Source organism: Ctenopharyngodon idella, chromosome 18 (assembly GCF_019924925.1).
Source record: "Ctenopharyngodon idella isolate HZGC_01 chromosome 18, HZGC01, whole genome shotgun sequence".
In the NCBI taxonomy this organism is placed as follows: Eukaryota; Metazoa; Chordata; class Actinopteri; order Cypriniformes; family Xenocyprididae; genus Ctenopharyngodon; species Ctenopharyngodon idella.
The window spans coordinates 22,830,898-22,852,477 of record NC_067237.1 but is presented as its reverse complement, the minus strand read 5'-3'; the positions used below and the strand labels follow the sequence as shown (position 1 = coordinate 22,852,477).

General features: G+C 36.3%; 1 protein-coding gene across 2 annotated transcripts; it reads left to right on the top strand.

Moving 5' to 3' along the window:
* The first annotated feature begins 445 nt into the window (after positions 1 to 445).
* smad3b (SMAD family member 3b) lies at positions 446 to 21,532 on the top strand. Of its 2 annotated transcripts, XM_051870511.1 has the most exons (10): positions 446 to 859; positions 13,710 to 13,903; positions 14,027 to 14,155; positions 15,830 to 15,904; positions 15,985 to 16,035; positions 16,262 to 16,345; positions 17,393 to 17,605; positions 17,722 to 17,859; positions 18,030 to 18,174; positions 18,921 to 21,532. In XM_051870511.1, exons 1-10 carry the CDS (start codon positions 657 to 659, stop codon positions 19,042 to 19,044), a joined length of 1,356 nt encoding a protein of 451 aa, XP_051726471.1. In that variant the 5' UTR covers positions 446 to 656; the 3' UTR covers positions 19,045 to 21,532. The 2 variants fall into 2 exon arrangements, with proteins under 2 accessions (XP_051726471.1, XP_051726472.1); XM_051870512.1 differs by lacking the exon at positions 16,262 to 16,345 and having other exon boundaries at positions 449 to 859.
* Positions 21,533 to 21,580: the final 48 nt, after the last annotated feature.

Sequence of the window (21,580 nt, the reverse complement as noted above, 5' to 3'; positions counted from 1 at the left end):
AAACAAACAAATAAATAAATGATATAATATAATATAATATAATGTTCACCCATTTCCAAAATGCTAGGGTTGCGGATAATATAATATAATTTAAAAAAATCATTTTAAAGCTGACACTAAAATGTATCTTATTTTGATAATAAATAAATAAATAAATTAAGCACATATAGGATATGGGTTTTTGATATGAATGTTTTTATTTCAAAATCTCTACATTTCTAACAGATAATTATATAATGTGCAAATACTCTTAATATTATGTTAAAACGGACAGTGCTAATAATATAATATAATATAATATAATATAATATAATATATTTTTATAATTTTAAAACTGACACTAAAATGTATTATCTTATTTCCAAAATCTCTAAAGCTCTAGTCTAAACTAAAGAGGAGGAGGAGGAGGAGGAGGAGGAGGAGGGGCGGGTCCAGACAGCGCTGCGTCTCGCCGGATTTCATCTGTGTGCTGCTGTTCACTTTCCACAGACATGAGGGGCTGAACATCTCTCATCAACCGGCAATGTGACTCTGGCCCTAAAAAAAAACCTTTCTGTTCTTTTTGATCTGGCCATTTAAACAACGACTTTAAAAGCATAGAACCTTGTAGTCCCCTGATAAGGAATATATTTAGAGCTGTTGTTAATTTACTAAAGATGTCTATACTGCCTTTCACGCCACCGATTGTAAAGAGACTTCTGGGCTGGAAGAAGGGCGAGCAGAACGGACAGGAGGAGAAATGGTGTGAGAAGGCAGTGAAGAGTCTGGTGAAGAAGTTGAAGAAGACAGGACAGCTGGAGGAGTTGGAGAAGGCCATCACCACCCAGAATATCAACACCAAATGCATCACTATACCGAGGTACATACTGTAGGCTGTCTAAAACATAGTGAGCTGCTTATCTAGATGGCATTTTGGACATAATAACCACATTCTAAACGTCCCGAAAGCAAATTCGGTTCCCAAAAGGTTGTCTAATTAAACAGCTTACTAGTTTTTTTGAGACGCATCCATACACAACCAAGAACTGTGAGGCTAACGCTGCTAACTAGCAAAAGCCAGCGGGTATTCTCATTTTAACAGGCTTTTATAATACTGCTTAAATTGTTAATGTGTTGAGTACTTCTTTCAGCCGTTTTTTGGGTTTCATCTGTCAGTAAACCATCTATTTTTTGACAGTTACACTGAAGTGAGCGCGTCGTTAGTTGGCTAACTTGCTAAAGCCATTATTGCTTTGCAGTGTCATATCTCGTTTGACAGTATCGAGAGAAGAAAAAATGTTTTGGTTAATATATTAAGTTCTCATATTTACCAGTTTCAGTTTGCTAGCATTCATACAAGCACTTGTTAGCTAGCCAGAATTGCTGACTATGTTGAAAAATATTCGTTACTTTTAACTGTTGAGTTGGCTTTGAAAGCTTAAATGGATGACCATAAACTTCACCCATCTATATTCATAACAGAGAGACAGTTTAAGCGGCTGCGATAAAGTTAAATGTTCAGGCTCGTACTAGTGAGTAAAATGCCAACCACTACTGTGTGCCAAGCTAAGCTGTTATATAACAGTCTGTGATATCTGGGGCAGACTGAGGCTTTTTTTATTTATTATTTTTAACAAATATTAATTTTGAGAGCTGGACTGTGCGTTCTTTTAATGCTTACAGATCAAAACTTAATGAATTAGAGGTAATGTTGAAGTAATGCCATTCAATGAATATTTAGCCAGTGGTGAGGTTAAAGACTATCAAAGCAAATAATTGCAACTAGAGGATGTGGTGGCCCTTTATGTAATTTTAATGCTATTGGGTAAATTATCTGATGTTTTGTCTTTTAGTGTACTCTACGTCGTCCATACACTGCCTTTGATAGTGTTATTAAATTTGTCAGTAAATCAGTGTACCTGTGCCCTAGATGGTGCTGATGGAGGAGAGTAAAGCTTGTTATATCATAACCAATGTGGTAGTTCTATCCAATTGTACTCAGGACATTTTGTCATGGGTAAAAGGATTTGGAGAATTAGTAGCCCTACAGATGTAAACGCAAAGCCTTTGTGGCTGTTGAGAACTGCAATATGCATATTTTTACTTGATAATAACAAGTTTTATATGGAGGGTACATGTAATTTTCATTCAATAATTTAGCAAGATAAAGTTGAAGAATCATATTGAGATTGCTAATTGAAAAAAATATGCTTTACGAATGTGAAGTCCAATGGCATTTAATGTATCATTTATTTTGATGAAAAAAATGGTTATCAATCATGTTTCTCGTACCAGTCCCTCTATATGTCGTTGGTCAGACAAACAGATAGTCTCGTTCCAAACTGGTGCCATTGGTTGAGTCAATGTTATTGCCTCGGCTGGCCAGTATTCTCAGATAAAACAGCAGTATTCAAATTTTTTAGGGAAATCAACCTACAAATGGCTTACTAATAGCTTTCTCTGTACATTAAGCTGGCATATGGGATTTTAACATAAAAATAATTTCATCACAGGTTAAAGAACTAGACTTCCACATCCTCAGCCTCATTTATGTTACTATTAAATAGGGCTGCTTGATCAAGGCAATTAATAATCACTGTTATTTTGGTCAATACTGAGAGCAAGATTATTAAACTACACACACACACACACACACACATATATATATATAATATATATATATATACACACACACATACACATACATACGCGCTCATGTACAGTATATATATTTAGGAAGGGACATACTGTAAGCGCAACACTACAAAGGAAAGGAGAGCTCTGCATTTATGGCACAAGACGAAATGAGAGCTTCATTGTGAAACAGAATGCGGCACATTAATTGTATTGTCTTAATTAGCTTGTTTTCATAATCATGGGAAGCCAATTGTTAAATTGTATTTTCAATTACTGAAAACTAGTTGCCCAGTCCTACTAATACTGTCAAAAAGTCATGTTAAGAACATTTTCAGTCCATACAGGTCTGTGTAAATGGATAAATGGTTGAGAGTCAGGTCAAGAAATCTCAGTGGGATTCCCCTGGAGACTAGCATAGTGTTAATAAATAGAGGTGATATCAGCACACGGCATTTGAGCCTGGGGTTACATATTTGAGCATGTAAGTTCATACCTTACCATCTGTGTCGATAAGAGCAGAGAATTCTGCAAAAAAATATGTATCACATAACTTATCTCATCTTCCAGTTGTTTTCCATGTCTAGAGATCACAGATTATGGCAGGTCAGCTAGAATTGCTCAGTCGTTACGTTGTGCTTGCTTACCACTGGCATCCCACTGGGATATGTTCTTGTTCGCCTTCTTCCCGTTTGGCTTCTGATTTCCTCACACATCTCTCCATTCTAGCTTGGCAAAGTTCAGGAATTACTCCAGCACTGTCCCTCAAAGGCTTTGAGGCTTTAAGTTAATGTGTGTGTTTGATGATCTAGTGTACTTAAAAACAGAACCAAAATATTGATTCTCACAATATGTCAGTATCAATATTACTGATTTTCACTACACAAATTTTTGTCTGATCAAATCAGGGTTTATTCTAGCTTCATGCATTTTATTAATCAACACTTGAATGTGGGTATGATTCATTTAAAAAAGCAACATTTTGAACAAAAAAGCTGAGAAAGTCGCATTTTTGTTAAGAGTCTATGTCCGGATCGAATTCAGAATGACAATCAAAACATAGAGTAGATTGCATCCATCAGCACCCCCAAAGCTTCATAGTCCTGTACCTCTTCATGGGTCAACATTTCATTCAGTTAACTTATTTCATTCAGTAAGTTTTTTTTTTGCTTCTATCACTTGTTTCTGCTGCTTCTTGATCCGGAGATTCTGTACTCTTTCAGAAGAATCTAGAGACCAGTTGGGCACGGTTTTACAACTGGAGCGCGCTTAGATTGGTTTAATCGCTCAGATTGACAGGTCTTGATGTATCATGCGCCGTAGAATAGGAGCGCACAGCTGAAACAGTGCTGGAAGATCACTCATCCACCAGGATCTTATTACTTGTTTATTCTGTGCACTTTTATTATGGCATTTACACAAGTAGTTCTTATGCTCATTATAAACTCATTTGTTTGGAGAGTATTTTGGACCCTTGGTTAATTAAGTTTCGAAAAAAACGGCTAGCTTACCTAATCTATTACATGGCTTGAAGACATTAGGTGTGCTCAGACTTGAAGCGGCGCTGCGCAGACCTCAAAGTACTGTGAGAGCGATTAAAGAGAAGACAGCGTAATACGTAACTACGGCGCGCTCGCTTTATTTTTCCACATGTTTTGCACATGAGCCGCACACACCTCAAAACTACACACTCTAATGATAACCTTGCTTAAAGGGGAACTATTATGCCCCTTTTACAAGATGTAATATAAGTCTCTGGTGTCCCCAGAATGTGTCTCTGAAGTTTCAGCTCAAAATACCCCACAGATAATTTATTATAGCTTGTCAAATTTGCCCCTATTTGGGTGTGAGCAAAAACACGCCGTTTTTGTGTGTGCCCCTTTAAATGCAAATGAGCTGCTGCTCCCGGCCTGCTTTCCAAAAGAGGGCGGAGCTTTAACAGCTCATGCTTCGGTTGCTCAACAACAACAAAGCTGGAGAATCTCACGCAGCCAAAATGAGGATTGTCAGTAACAGTGTTACAGCCTAATAATCTTTTGTGCAAATCCAGCATTGACTTGACCCTCATTTTTGAAGCAGTCCGGCGTAAAATGACGACATGGTAACAACACTCTATTACAATAACTCTTCCTCTTCTCTAAAGCAGCCCAACATGGCCTCACCCCCTTTGTTGCATATTTTGGGGGCAGGGTTTATGTAAATTTTAGGGTTAGTGATGTCACCAACCTGGGAAGAAGCTTGTTGTAGTCCCTACCAGCCGTTTGTTGTAGTCCTTAAAAAGTGATTTCTGTAAAAGAAAATCTCTCTTTGCATTGAACTTTGAGCGTCGTAACTTTGCAGATGTTGTTTATGCTCAAACAGTAACATTACACACTAACTAAAGTTAAAAAAGTGAAATCATAATCAAGGACCCCTTAAATAGACCATCAATAAGTTTTATCGATTAAATTATTGTCAATTAATCGATCGTCGATTAATCGATAGCATTCCTACTATCTACTCTACTACTTATCACTTATGCAATATGTGCGTTGTCAGTCTTGAGCTAATTTAATAAAGTGTCAGGAAGTTGTGCCTGACTGATCGCTTATGGTGTTAAATTTTGGCATTCTACAGTTTGACCACATACATCCTGCCCCTTTTAAAGGAGCATTCACACAGGAAATTAATGCTTTTCTGCTGCATCTCTTCTCTTCACTGCTCTGTCAAGCAAACCTCCAAACTACTGTGTCATTTCTCATGGTATTTTTTTATTTTTTAATTTTTTTTAATTGATTTCTCATGTATATAGTAAGCAAATACCCAAAAAACACCATTTAAAACATTCACTTGGATGTCTATGTCACACACTCAAACTCAGACAGACTTTCTCTGTTCTTTAAACACAGCTGAGAGTGTGTTTATTCAACACACTATGTGGCATGGTTATTCAGAGATCAAGAATGCAGTGCAAGGTCTGTGGAGGGCGTGGGTTGCTCTCTGGATTGTGGTTGAGTGTAAAATTTGGCGTTAGGCTGGTCTGAATATACTCAACTGTGACATACAATCTGTGAGGTCCTGATGCTGCCTAAACTGATTTGTTCTCTGCTCTTTTGGATGAAATCTTCTCTGCATTAGTGGCCAGCTGGGTGGCAAAGGGAAGACTGCACATATGTGCAACAGAACAAAAGCAGGAAATCATCACCTGCTCACAGGCTTCTCTTAGTTTCTGAGGTTACGCTACTTCCTGCTCCCCTCGCTTATTCAAATAGAGCACAGATATTCTGAGAGCCACTAACCAAAGTGAGACATGCTAACTGCTGAAAATATATTTTAATATAGGGCTATCTCAGTTATGTTTACACATTCTAAAATAGTTTGATAATATTTAAATATTTAATAAATAATATAATAAATTATTTAAATATTTAATCATCATAAATAATTTTACATTTAATTAAACGATAAATACTCAAAAGTAAGTTTTTGAAGAAGTCTCTTATGCTCACCAAGGCTGATTTTTTTTTTTTTTTTTTTTTTTTAATAAAAGTGCAAACAGTAATATTATGAAATACTGTTACAATTCAAAATGAATCTATCTAGTGTAATTTCTGATCTTTTGCTTAGATAATTTAGCACAATGACAATTATGGAACAATTTCCTTAAATGGAGTAGTCAACAGCATAAAAAATTCAGTGGCAAAACTGGTTAGAGTTGAGGTCAGGGGCCTTTTAGGGGCCATGATGTTGACTAATGGATTTAGCGTGATTCCACAGATGGGAATTGTGGGAGAGAGTAGACAACAAACACTGCTGCTCGAAGAGGAAGCTCCTGAGGTTACTGGTGAGCCACACACTCCCCGTCTTTCCTTCCAAATTCTCTTCGGTTCCCTTTTTTGTTTTAAAACACCCGTTTTATTCACAGTGTTGATTTCTGGTTTTAGTAATGTTGTTGTTGTGAATGACTCCAGTGTTGATTTTAGAGAGGCAGTGTGTACAGGAGGGGGTGGGACAGAAAGAAGCTGCTCTTGGCTTTGACAGAAGGGTGAATGAGTTCTGCTGTGTGTGACTTTCAGGTCAGTCTGGAGGTCAGTTTGACTTGAACAGAAGGAATTGAAATTGTGTGTTTGTTTTCAGCTGAGCTGTGGCAGTGACTGTGGGAGACTCCAGGACTTTGCTTTGTCTACGTGGTCTGAGTCAGACAATGGGATAATCTGTCTTCTCTTTGTCAGGTTGCAAACTCACAGAGGGTCTGGTCAACAGCTTTTTGTGCCGTGTCTGATGTTGCATTCAAGCATATGCAGTTGGCTGACTTATTTCTTTAAATGTGATTTTGGTGTAGATGTTTAAAGGGCGAATTAAAGGAATAGTTCACCCAAAACAGGCATGCTGTTGTTTTTCCTGTGATGCACAAAAGGAACATTTTTGAAAAATCATTAAGCAGCTTATAGAGTTCATAGTGACGGTCAGGGTCCAAATTTCCTGAAATGTTACTTTATTTAAAATCTTCCCTCCTTAGCTTCTCATCTCCAATGTGGTTTAATGATGTAACTGGCATCCAACCTGATGCAATCTGTTGAAAGGCGGCATATTCTAAAGCTCCAGTTGAGGCTCGAGGGCAAGATTTACAGTGACTGAAGTAACTTCGGAAGACTTGTGATGGTTGTGCATAGTGTTTGTTGTAATTCCTAGAGCTTGACAGATGTGGTCACTCTGAACTTTTTTTTTTATGGAACAGAGCGTGTGTGTTCTTCAAATTCTCCTTTTGTGTTTTATGGAGAAAAAAAAATATAGCATTCCATTTTGGAATGACATAAGAGTGACTAAATAATGACAGAATTTTAAATTTTTGGCAAACCAAAAAACCCTTTAAAGGATTAGTTCACTTTAGAATTAAAATTTCCTGATAATTTACTAACCCCCATGTCATCCAGGATGTTTATGTCTTTCTTTCTTCAGTCGAAAAGAAATTAAGGTTTTGAGGAAAACATTCCAACATTTTCTCCATATAGTGGACTATAGGTCCAAATTGCAGTTTCAATGCAGCTTCAAAGCGCTACATGATCCCAGACGAGGAATAAGGGCCTTATCTAGCTAAAAAATGGGTCATTTTCTAAAAAAATAAAATAAAAATAATATACTTTTTAACCACAAATGCTCGTCTTGCAGTGGTCTGCGATGCACCACGCATTACGTAATCATGTTGGAATGGTCACGCGTGACGTAGGCGGAAGTACTGCAGTAGGGGTGAAAAATTTTCTCCTCCAGTTTCAAAATCACCCAACATCGTTGTTTTACCCTTTTTTTTTTATGAAGGGCGTTTGACTTATTCTTTGCACGTTCGCTTTTCTGGGTCGGTACTTTTACCTACGTCATGCATGACCTTTCCAACATGATTATGTAATGCTTGGCACATCACAGACCAGAGCAAGATGAGAATTTGTGGGTAAAAAGTATATAAAAAGTATATACACTTTGGCTAGATAAAACCCTTATTCCTCATCTGGGATCGTAAGAGTCCTTTGAAGCTGCATTGAAACTGCAATTTGGACCTTCAACCCATTGAACCCCAGTGAAGTCCACTATATGGAGAAAAATCCTGGAATGTTTTCTTCAAAAACCTTAATTTCTTTTCGACATAAACATCTTGAGTAAATTATCAAGGAATTTTAATTCTGAAGTGAACTAATCCTTTAACCCATATTTTAGCATTGAAGATTTAAATATTTTGACATATGACATATAATATTCAGCCTCTGTTGTCTCACTATATGAGTACATGAACGCATGAACTTCATCTCCAGAGGTGCTTTGAGAGTTATTTCATGAGCATTTTACCGTTTTGAGAAAAACTATCGTCATATCATAAACACACAAAAACTCAAGGCAACCCGTCAAAATAAAAGTTCAGTTTACCTTGAAGAAATAGTGACAGAAATATATTACTGTTGTACAGTAGAGTCTCAATGCAATAATACTACTAACACTGATAATAACAATAAATTATTATTAAAAACTATTTTTAAGGAATAATCACAATTTCTCTTTCATGTTTTAATTTTAACAATAAATATTTGTTGTGCAGCACTTTGTTTGACAAAAAGTTTAATTTCACATGATTAAAAGATAAATTAAATTAATGTTTTATGCCTTCATTTGATTGCCAGAAAAATGAAAATACACAACACGGAATTTCTGAAAAAACAAAACAATTCATAGAAATGATTTTATTTTAATCAATACATTTTGTTGTTTTATTATTCAATTAATTAGACATTCTTTTTGATTATTAAAATTTAATTAAACCATTAAAATGGAATCCATACAACTTAAAAGAGAAACACAGAATTTGGTAAAAATATAATTGAATTTGAGGAAAAAAAAGTATTTCATAGGGCCCTAAAACATGTAATTTTTGTTAAACTTTTAATAAATTGTTGATAAATTGTATGTTTCATTATTTCAATTAATTAGACATGCTTTTTGATTACTATCCAAAAAAAATTAATAAATAAAATGGAAAAAAACGGAATCCAGAAAAATAAAAATGGAAAAAACGGAATTTGCAAAAACATAAAACGGAATTTGGAGAAAAAATGAAGCGGATTTCATAGGGCCCTAGTTAAAGCTAAATTTACTAATATATTACGTAAAAGATGATAGGCAGCACATTAAATTCTGGGTTAATGTTTTTTGTTCTGTCTGGCAAATACAGACTTTTCTAGAGCAGGATGCTGGCATTCATACTGCTGGTGCATAGCTGAATGAATAGGTAAACATTACATTGGAAAAGTGTGCAGGCCTCGTCTCAGTCTGCTGTCTGCTGTCTGCTCTGCCACGCTGTCTTTCCCCTCCTTCTGAACTCAAGTCAGGTACTTCCTCTAAATTCACTCACTCACTTTCTCTGTTCATCTTCTGTCAGTCCTCTGAGCCTGAGCTTTTTAAAGAATTAGGATAATCCTGATGTAGGGTGAAAAAGCATTATTGTGATGAAATTCATTAGCAATGGCTGTCATGGAGCATAGACCACAATAGCTTGAGGATGATTCATGCTTTCTCTGTGGCTTTCTCTTCTCACAGCCGGTGACCTCTCCACCCTGTATGAAAATAAGGCCTGATTCACTTTCCACTAAAAGGGTCTCTTGCACCATTTGAATATCCTGACTTCTGCGAAAAATGAATGACCCAGTGCAAGGCTATTAAAAGACTCACAGGGCATGATTTATAGCGCTTTCACTTTAATTACGTTTTACATTTGTGCGATCAGGCACGTTATATTTTAGAAACAGTTTGGTTATAACATTTTAACTGCACTGTTTTCTGCAGTTATACATACAGGTATTATACTATTATAACAATGTTTTGTAATGCAGATTTTGTAAGTAAGAAACCAGTGAATTAATGTTAATAGCTTTGTCATTGTTTGTTTTCCACTACTAGGGAATCATAAAGGATTTAACGAATCTGTTTCAAATTCTGTTCCACTAAATAATATCATTAATGATTCCATTGCTCCCCCTTTAATAATTAACTAAACAAAAACATTACTATTAGCATTACTATTTATTTACATATTTTTCCTTATAAAAAATATCAAAATCTGCTAAGGGGTAATTAAATGTAGCAAATCATGTAAAAATATGTCATCTTTTATTGAAAAATTAAATATTTTATCAAACTTTGATAACTGCCTCAATCTTTTAAACAACTGAGAAGATAGTGATCAAACTACATTTTATAAAAATCATCTGTTAAGTTGATAATATATATTATATCAGCATATGAGAGTCAAATTGGATGACTACAGGGACTCATCTCAAGATCACTCATTAAAAATGTCATCTATTAGCAAAATTATGAAAAAAAAGATCAGTTAAAGTTGCAATATGTAAGATTTTTGCAGTAAAATATCCAAAAACCACTAGGCCAGTGTTATATATTTTGTTCACTTGAGTACTTACAATATCCCAGATGTTTCCAACTATTTGTAAATCGTGAGAAAATTGCAATTTTAATAAAGTAAAATCACTAAAAGCCTTCCTTCTGCCGGAAAAAATAGTCCCTGACCGTGAACAGCAACAGAAGTTACATTATTACGCCATTAGATGGCAGCAAAGACTGTCTTTATGAGTGTGTCAGTCAGTAGCGAAGACTTTTACATTGAAAAGACTGAATTGTTGTGAACACGGAACAAGACGCAACTGACAAATGCTTTGACTAGCGCTGTCAGTCACGGGAAAACCCCTTAACTGTTAAAAGGACAAGATATTGCAGCAGACATTTAAACAGATTTTTTATTATGAACATAGGACTGACCTGAAGGAAAATGCTAAGGTAATAAACTCACTCCCTCGATCTCTTTCTCACAATTCTACATAATACAGTAAGCTTCAATGAACAATATCAATTGAGAACAAGCAGTTTGTGTTGCTAAGAGTGGTTGCTAAGGGTGTTGTGTAGTGATACACAGAACCGTTGGGTGAAGCAGTCATAGCTGTGTCTTATCATGAATAAAACACAGCTATTGACTAACAATATGTAAGATTTTTGCAGTAAAATATCCAAAAACCACTAGGCCAGTGTTATATATTTTGTTCACTTGAGTACTTACAATATCCCAGATGTTTCCAACTATTTGTAAATCGTGAGAAAATTGCAATTTTAACCAAGGCTCTGGGTCATGTGAGGAGTCGCCTGTCAATTGCGTCATACACGCGTTACCCTCGGTTTCCGGTTTTATTTTGTAGAAACCATGGAAACACGAAAGACGCTTTATTATATTACACATTTTAATAGACAAGGATACAACTATTTAGATATATTTATAGACAGAAAACTAATTGTTATATAGCTCAACATGTTTAGTCTTATTGTTTAAATCTAATTTTCTTGATTTTTTGCAAGTACCATGCTTTACCATGCCTCAGAGAAAAACACTATTTTGTCAAGTAGCTAACACAGCATAATCAGATGCAGCTTTATTTTTAGTAACAGTAATACGGAATTTTCTCCATCATACAATACGTTTTAAAATAAATTGCATGCCATTTATCAACACAAGCCATCCAGCATTTAATATAATATTCTAAAATCGATCTAGCTTACTGCAGTGTGTCTCAAACAAGTGTCTCACAGCAACCACCGAGCACAGAGTAACGTTATAACATCATTTTCAACACACTCAAATGTATCTAATAAGATTAAACAAAGCTGTGTTACCTCATACTCATGACCGGAAAAGCGGAAGCGGCGCCGGCGATTGTGACATAATAAAAGTTCCTCTGCTCGTGAGCCGTGTGTTGCGCAATCGCTCCAGCAGCCTCGTTCAGCTCCCACAACACTCGGTCCTACTCACGTGCATTATGAATTGCATATGTTATTGTCTGACAGACAGCATGTTGAAGCCTCTCAGGCCGCCATTTTCTCCCTCTTCTCGGAAAGTGATGACACATTCAAAACATCCTGTAGTGTGGGTTTTCCAGAAAATGTGTGTACTCGCTGGACCTCTGCTTCTCATAAATACTACAGTGTATTGTGCTCTTATTTTTTGACAGACATCGATGTTGTGACGGATGTTATTTTTTGACAGATGTGATAACGTGCGTGAGTGGTGAATTATGTTCATTATAACATGGGTAATTATAAATCGTGCTGAGGACTTTCTAAATGCTTTTTGCGTCTTTCATTTAACTTATGTTACAGAATGAAAATTATTTTGTGGCTTAAATAAATTGTTACTCCGAGACTGACATGTTTGGCTTGCCAAAAATGTTACATTCAGCTGTCACAAATTCGTTGACTTTTGATTTTCCAGGAATGGGGTGGTTTTGATGCGCAAAGTTGTTTTTATTGTCTCTTAACAAAATTCTTTTATTTAAACCCATGAAAATGCAGATCCTGTTGTAAATAATGTTGTGAAGACTTTTTAAAACTGTTGTTCCTTTATTAGCCCTTAGCCGATTTTGACTTATTTTTGATATATATATACTGTATTTCTATGTATTTCTTTTTTAATTAGAGTACTATTTGTTACAAAAAACTCTGTTCAGAATATTTACTTTAAAATACACTTTATCATATGTAAAAACAGTTAGTATTTACGTAAGCTTCGCGTCGTACCTAACAACACCCTTCAGCCGTGACTTATTCATGATACAGCATAGCCTCTCGTACCTTATTGCTTTTATAAAACGGGTACCACACAAAATACAAATATTAAAGCCAAAAAATATATGTATCAATGCAACTTTTACGAAGTAAAATCACTAAAAGCCTTCCTTCTGCCGGAAAAAATAGTCCCTGACCGTGAACAGCAACAGAAGTTACATTATTACGCCATTAGATGGCAGCAAAGACTGTCTTTATGAGTGTGTCAGTCAGTAGCGAAGACTTTTACATTGAAAAGACTGAATTGTTGTGAACACGGAACAAGACGCAACTGACAAATGCTTTGACTAGCGCTGTCAGTCACGGGAAAACCCCTTAACTGTTAAAAGGACAAGATATTGCAGCAGACATTTAAACAGATTTTTTATTATGAACATAGGACTGACCTGAAGGAAAATGCTAAGGTAATAAACTCACTCCCTCGATCTCTTTCTCACAATTCTACATAATACAGTAAGCTTCAATGAACAATATCAATTGAGAACAAGCAGTTTGTGTTGCTAAGAGTGGTTGCTAAGGGTGTTGTGTAGTGATACACAGAACCGTTGGGTGAAGCAGTCATAGCTGTGTCTTATCATGAATAAAACACAGCTATTGACTAATAGAACTAACTGTTTTATAAACCGATTTAGATCTCATGGGCCATAAGTGAAACATAATGGTCACAGTTCTTGGTTTGAATTGGACATTACTAACTGATGACTCACTGAAGAACTGCTTCAATTTAGTGATTTAGTGAGCAAGTGACTCATTAAATAGATTCAAACCAGTAATATGAGTCTTTATGTACAATTTAAAAAAAAAAAAAAGAAACAGCTTATAAATTGACTTTTCTAGTCATGCTGTATGTTTAATGTTCTGTCAGCATTAAGAAGGTAGAATAATTCTTGTGTTAATTTTTAACTTTTATGGGACCGGTTGTTTAATTGTTACCTGAACTGTATGTGCAGGTCTCTGGATGGCCGTCTGCAGGTATCTCACAGAAAAGGCCTCCCCCATGTGATCTACTGCCGGCTGTGGCGTTGGCCTGACCTGCAGTCCCACCATGAATTGCGTGCCGTAGACTTGTGCGAGTTTGCTTTCCATATGAAGAAGGACGAGGTGTGTGTGAACCCTTACCACTACCAACGTGTAGAAACACCAGGTAAGCCCCGAAGGTGTTTTACCTGTAGTAGTCAGTTTGCTTCCATAATCAGTTTTTCGTATGAAACTAATTTGAGTTATTTATTGGGATAAATTCATTTTTCCCCCGTTTGTGCGTGTGCAGTTTTGCCTCCAGTCCTGGTTCCTCGGCATGCTGACATCCCCACAGACTTCCCTCCGCTGGATGATTACTCCATCCCTGAGAACACCATATTCCCAGCGGGCATTGAGCCTCCGAGCAACTATATACCGGGTGAAAACATGTTTTCTGTTTTCTCTCTGAAAATCACACATTAACTTTCACCCAGACATGCCCTCAGGACTACACAACAGGCATTACTCACTGTAACACACACACACGCTGGTTCATAGACACATCTGCTTGAGTTGATTTTGTCGTGTCTCGGTTCGTTTAAGATGTTTTGTCAAAATCTAAGTGTTTAGTCTGGTGTCTTATTAAAGTTGGTAAAAGCGAGTAATACAAGGAGAGATCAAAGTGCTGATCTCATGACTGGTAACATCATATTGAGGCTCAAGACTATTGGTTTTAAATGTGTTCCACATGACTTGAGTGAAAGAATTCTTCTTTCCAGGTGGACCTTCTCACTGTAGGACACGTTTGCAGTGTGACATTTGAGTAAAGTGCTTTATAAAGCCAAGCACATGCTACAAAGAAAGCTTTCACCCTTTCAAGTAGTGTTAATTTTGTCAGCTATTTTTTAATTTAGTCTTAGTTATAGTCCTGTGTCATATAGTTTTTATCATATTTAGTCAAACTTGTCCTGTTTTTGTTTAGTCAAATTTTAGTTGACTTAATGATGGCCGTTTTAGACTCGTTTTAGTCAATGGAAACTTTTCATCATGCTGCATAATGTTTAAACTGATAATAATGATTTTTTTCGCTCAGAATTATTTCGCAATGATTGTTGTCATTTGAAAAAAAATATTTTTACATTTCATCAGAATTATTACACTTTCACCAATAAGCACAAATCAATAAAATGTCGACTCATACGCATAGTTTATTTGACCTCACTTAGTGTACAGATTTATTATAAGCTATTTATCATATAAATTAATATTCTCTGTCAACTGGTAAAACAACACAATCGCAAACAGCATAGTTAAGAACCATGTTTGGATTTATTACAGTTAATAACAAGAAGGTTTGATCTCAGATTTAGTCGCAGCAAACGGCTCAAGCAACTCGTGACAGAACATAGACTGAATGACACTTTTATTTAAGTAGAATATCTCAAATGCAGATCGCTGAACTCCAGCTAACTTGTTTGTCGGTATTTTCAGTGTTTTCAGATCATCAGTGGCACTTCTGCAGTGTAGAGAGAGAGCGTGTGCATGGTTGCCAGATTGCAAAGATTAATTAAAACACCGGGCAGAAAATGTAGCCTTTTAATAGAAAAGCTCTGATTGGGGGACTCTTGACATCTGGCAACCAAAAACATGAAAGCTCGTAGTAGAGGCTTGTACGGCAGTCTGTAATATTTTGTCGTCTTTTTTTCGACAAAAATAAAGAGAGATTTTGGTAAAGTTTTTATTTTTAAACTACATTTTAGTCTCGTTTTTTTCATCAACGATATTGCATGTTGATATAGTCACAGTTATCATTTAATAATCTTACTGTCGTCTTTGTCATGGGAAAAAAGCTTGTCGACAAACATTTTTCATCATAGGTTTCATTTAATTAAATTATCACTACTTTTAATTTTTAATTCTGCAACTACTATAGTTTCAGCCTCTGTTACCACAGTGTCAATTGATACTTGAAGCTGTAAATAATTGGTCAACACACCCCAAACTGATGAATCTTTAAATATGTGCTCTGCAGGGAGACTGAATTATGTCTTGTATTGTACATTTGGCGTAGGTGTGGTGATTAATAACACTACATGTCTGATTTGTGTTTCAGAGACCCCTCCTCCAGGCTACCTAAGTGAGGATGGCGAAACCAGTGACCACCAAATGAACCACAGCATGGACACAGGTTAGATCACAAACAAGCAGATGCTATTCGATACCAGAGCTGAATATATTTGTTTATAATTTTCTAATTCTATTTTTTAGGTTCCCCAAATCTTTCACCCAACCCTGTCTCTCCTGCAAACAGCAACCTAGGTAAGATTGCAGATTGTCAGAGAGATATAAATTTATCATAGGTCCCAGATTGTCAGAGTGATATAGAATAATAAAATAACACTAATATTATATTAGTGTAGGAATTATACATGAAACGTTAAACATCTTATACTTCAAGTTTTTCGAAGTTGCCACATTTTGTTGCAAAAGGCAGCAATTTTGGCTTTCACTTTCAGCACCTTTTCCCTTGCATGTGTGGCTGTAGTGGTTTTGTTCCATGAAAAAAAACAATCATCTCCTTCAAAAGTGTTTGTTGTGATGGGAACCCTGGAGAGTCAGAGTGATTTTTGTAAGTACTCCACCCCACTGTGAGTCTGAGTTTAATCTGGCTGGATTATCTCTGACATATTATCTCCATAACATTGGTCTGCGTGCCTGCCTGGTCCTGTGTGAGGTGATTAGTGAGAACGGAAGTCTGCTTCAGTGAGCCCATGAGAATACACTAGGACGAGTCACTGCCAGTAAAACAGATGAGTAACGTCACCAGCATCCTGTACTATCTCCATTGAGCACATCTACATTTGCTAACAATAGGAAGGCATGGTTGAAAAAAGAGAGAATGTTTTGGGGGAGTTTTATATTATTTTTACCCATTAGCTGTTTAGATCATTTGGCCATATAACAAGTGGGTGTGTGCATATATTTTCAAAATCAACTAGTTGAGGTGGTTCTCTGAACAATTAGTCAGATTAAGAAATGTGATGTAATGGTGTTGGCGTAGGGTCATGTTAAGCAGACACCAGTCAGATACATTTCTTAAGGATTTGCTGTATACTACCTTTCAATCTTTACAGTCTAAGAGTTTTTAAAGATTTTGAACAGTTTCTTATGCTCTCCAAAGCTGCATTTATTCGATCAAAAAATTCAGTAAAAAAGTAATATTGCTAAATATAATCAAATTGAAAATAACAGTTTATAAATTGTTGTAATTTATCCCTGTGTCAACCCATCCCTGAATATATTTTAATAGTTAGGGAGCCCCAGTCCCAGGCTTTGCCTCTCAGCTGTGCAAAAGGAAGCCTCATATAAAAGAAGCCTTTGTTTCTGTCCTCTCAGTCAGCCCAGGGTAATGTAATAATAATAATATCCTGTCACTGGGTTGTTCTATCTCTGCAGTGAGACACCAGGAGGCCCTGTAATAAAAATAACAAATAACCCATTTCACATGAGCTGCCTGCTGTTTTCAAAGAGCCACATTCTGTCAACAGTGTGATCACTACACACTGATTTACACCAGAATCCAAAGTCCAGTGCTTTTCCTGTTGTTTCACACTTTGTTCTGCACTTGTTTTGTTTCTCTGATCCTCTCTCATGCTCATATATGTATGTCTTTTAGATCTGCAGCCAGTAACATATTGTGAATCCGCATTTTGGTGCTCGATTTCCTACTACGAGCTGAATCAGCGTGTGGGTGAAACTTTCCACGCCTCGCAACCGTCTCTGACCGTGGACGGCTTTACAGACCCCTCTAACGCAGAGCGCTTTTGCCTGGGCCTGCTGTCCAACGTCAACCGCAATGCAGCCGTGGAGCTGACGCGCAGACACATCGGTACATTCAGCTCACATTTATAAAAAATGTACAGAAAATACTGGAATTCGAGATTATGAAAATTATGAAATGAACCAAATCTGTTTTTGCTCTTAAACTTCATTACCTTTCCCCAGGCCGAGGCGTGCGTTTGTATTACATCGGTGGTGAGGTGTTTGCTGAGTGTCTGAGTGACAGCGCTATTTTCGTCCAGAGTCCGAACTGTAACCAGCGGTATGGCTGGCACCCCGCCACAGTGTGTAAGATTCCTCCAGGTGAGTCAGTCCGTCTGTACACTGTGATTGGATGAATGTGCAGCTGTGTATATATACATCCTATGAGTCACTCAGGCATGTTCTAGTGTCAAGATTTCCTCATTATGTTCCATGGAAGCACTTAAGCATACATATTTGTGTGTTTTTTTTTGCTTCTGACTTCCTCTCAGGATGTAATCTGAAGATCTTCAATAATCAGGAATTTGCAGCTCTGTTGGCCCAATCAGTAAATCAGGGATTCGAGGCCGTGTACCAGCTTACCCGCATGTGTACCATTCGCATGAGTTTTGTCAAAGGCTGGGGGGCAGAATACAGGTAAACCAAGACACACATCACAGGATATATATATATATATATATATATATATATATATATATAATTAAAATATATACACACACACACTACGTTCAAGTTTAGAGTCAATGATTTTTTTTTTTTTTTTTAAGAAATTAAAACTTTTATTCTATTTTATTATTATTTTATTATTAAATTCTTCAAAATAACAGTGAAGATATTTTTAACTTTAATTACAAAAGATTTCTACTTAAATAAATGCTGTTATTTTGAACTCTCTATTCATCCAAAAATCCTAAAAGAAATGTTATCATGGTTTCCACAAAAATATTAAGCAGCACATCTGTTTCAAAATTGATAATAATAAGACATTTTTCTTGAGCAGCAAATCAGCATATTAGAATGATTTCTGAAGGATCATGTGACACTGAAGATTTGGAGTAATGACTGCTGAAAATTAAACTTTGCCATCACAGGAATAAACAGTATTTTAAAATATATTAAAATACAAAAGTTATATATATTGTTTGTGTATGTGTGTGTGAATTAAAATTAATTTCTTATTGCTCTGTACATGTAAATGCTGAGTACTAAAAAAGCCACACACAAATGGCATTTAATCACTTTATTTCTGTCACAGTAGCGCACAAAAAGCTAATGGTTGCCCTTGATTATGTAAAACGGTTATTCCGGGCTGCTCTGTAGTGTGTTAAAAATGCTTGGCAGGCATGGAAGCACATTACTGACCCAGATTCTCCTTCCTGCAGGCGGCAGACAGTGACCAGCACCCCCTGCTGGATAGAGCTGCATCTCAATGGCCCCCTGCAATGGCTGGACAAGGTGCTCACTCAGATGGGCTCTCCAAACCTCCGCTGCTCCAGCGTGTCATAGGACGAACCCTCAGCTCATTTCATGTAACCATAATCATCTAATCACATCCAGGACCCACCCTTTATTACTGCTTAATGCCAAGCAAGCAAACAGAGCAAGGACGGGGGAGACCAACACCTGCTGGACTCAGTGTCACTTTATCAATTACAGATCTCAATGTTTTGCTGTGAGCAAAAATGGACACGTACAGTTGAAGCACTTTGAACAATGACACTCATGGAACATGGCTGATATTTCCTCAAGTGTGATGAGTTAAAATGAGGAATTTTCCTCATTGTGAATTTTAATGTGATCATAAAATTATGATTCTGTCCGTTTTTTGTTTTGATCGAGAAATGTATCACACATTTAATTTGATCTTAAGGTATTAGAATCATGGGCTCAAAATCATAAATGTCCTCATAGGGGGCCTAGTAGACGTTTCTGGCGACTTAGTGCTGCACCAGACAAGCCTTCAGAGAAGAGTCCTTTGTTTCCACCACCTTCAGTGAAGGGGTCTTGTGTGAACTGTTACAGTATGTTAGCCTGGGCAGTTTGTCTAGTTGTGCTCAAGTAAATTGCACTGCACTGGACAGGTCAATACAATGTGATTGCGATTGCTGTCTGTCTCAAATGCACGGTCGACCAGGTTATATTTCTGACAGAAACTGAGTGTGTAAAAGCTGCTTTGCCTTGATTATAAAAAGCACTTGTTTTTACAACCTAATGACGCCGTAAACAAGAAAATAGCATTGGAAATTTGTCAATGACATGCTAGTAGCTAATAGTGCCATATTTCTTGAACTTGGTTACCATTTGAATTTTGCTCAGCAAAGACATTTTTGTAAAAAGTATTTTTGCATAATAAACCCAATGGAGATTGCGAAAGTATATTTTTACTGCTGCCCTAGAGTATTGTAATTAAGATTGTGTAGTAAAGTATTTATCACCCACATCTGCAGGTGGGCATCACTGTCATATTATACATAGATTTTAAGAAAAATGTACACCTTTAAAGGGATAGTTCACCCGAAAATGAACATTTTGTCATTAATTGCTCACCCTCAGGCTGTTTCAAACCTGTATGAGTTTATTTCAAAAAATTGTATTCCTTTATTTTTTATTATTTAAAAAAAAAAAATAACTGTCTGGTTACCAACATTCTTTAAAATATCTTCTTTTGTGTTCAGCAAAAGAAAGAAACTCATATGGGTTTGGAACAACATGAGGGTGAGTAAATGATACAATTTTTGGGTGAACTAATACCTCTAAGGTGTAGTCACATTAGTGAAATTGGTGCAAAATTTCAGGGGTAAAAATGTTAGCAACATTTCACTGGTCCATTGTATGGTAGGCTTTGGGAAAAAAAAGTGTCTGATAAATGCATAAATGTATAAAGCACTGATCACACGGAAGTCACTTTTGTGCATGAATCCATGTGACCAACGTGAACCTGGTATTATCTGAGTAGTGAAATCTTTAGCAAATTCCCAATTGTGCGGATTCATATTAAAATGACTGGATTTTGCAGACAAAAATTTGCCAAACAATGGTAAATGTGACCGCACCATTATTCACCACATTTTCACCAACATTCACTTGCTTTCATTGATTCTCTTCTGTGTGCATGAAAGGGATGTTTTAGACTCAGGACTGTCAATCCATTGAACTGATTTTTGAGCTCATGAAGTCATCTAACAACTGACAGCATTTCATATCTCTACATATTACACTATTTTACATTAAGTGATTTCTGAGTGGGTAAAAATTGCCACTATTGTATTTAGAGGGGTTTTTTTTTCACTGAAAAATGGAGGGCAAGTACTGCTGGCAGCTCTTGGAAAGCTTGTATTTTTACATAAAGATTGATTTCACAAGAGAATAGTGTAAATGGCTAGATTTTTATGTGTACACTTTGATCTTCAGGTTATTTAAATCCCTGAATTTGTTGTACTGATATTTAACAACTAACTCAATGCATGGTCAGAAATCAGCAGTCCGTATGCATATTTCTTATTTAACTGGGTGATGCCTGGTTTCTCAAGGAATAAGCACTGAATCATTGCTCATGAAAATCCTGACAATCTCTGCTTGATTTTGAAAATCAAATGGATGTTTCATGGAACAACTGATGCTTGTGTTTGATTCCCCCAAGCTGTGTCTTTTGCTCTGAATCTTGCCGACTCTTTATCTGTGACCCAACAGGGCTAACGGATTGACAATGGACTGTTGATATTATTTAGATTTGTCCTTTTTGCTGGAATATTGCTTGTATCCTGTTTGTTTTCTTGCACTCTTGATTTGGAAGCAAATACAACATTCTTTGTCTAATAGTGTCAGTAAATTAATTCATATACTTAAACTGGTGCTTAATTCTTGTTTTCCCTGAATTTCCCTTTTGCTTTTCTGTAACGTACACTCACTTCACTTTTCTTGTGAAGTCAAGACTTCACTTTCCTTGTTATATTGACTTTTATGTACATTTTAATAATAAAATGTTTTAAGAGCATCGTTTTCAGTTTTTGCACTCACTTTGTTTCTTATGTAAAGTATCAAA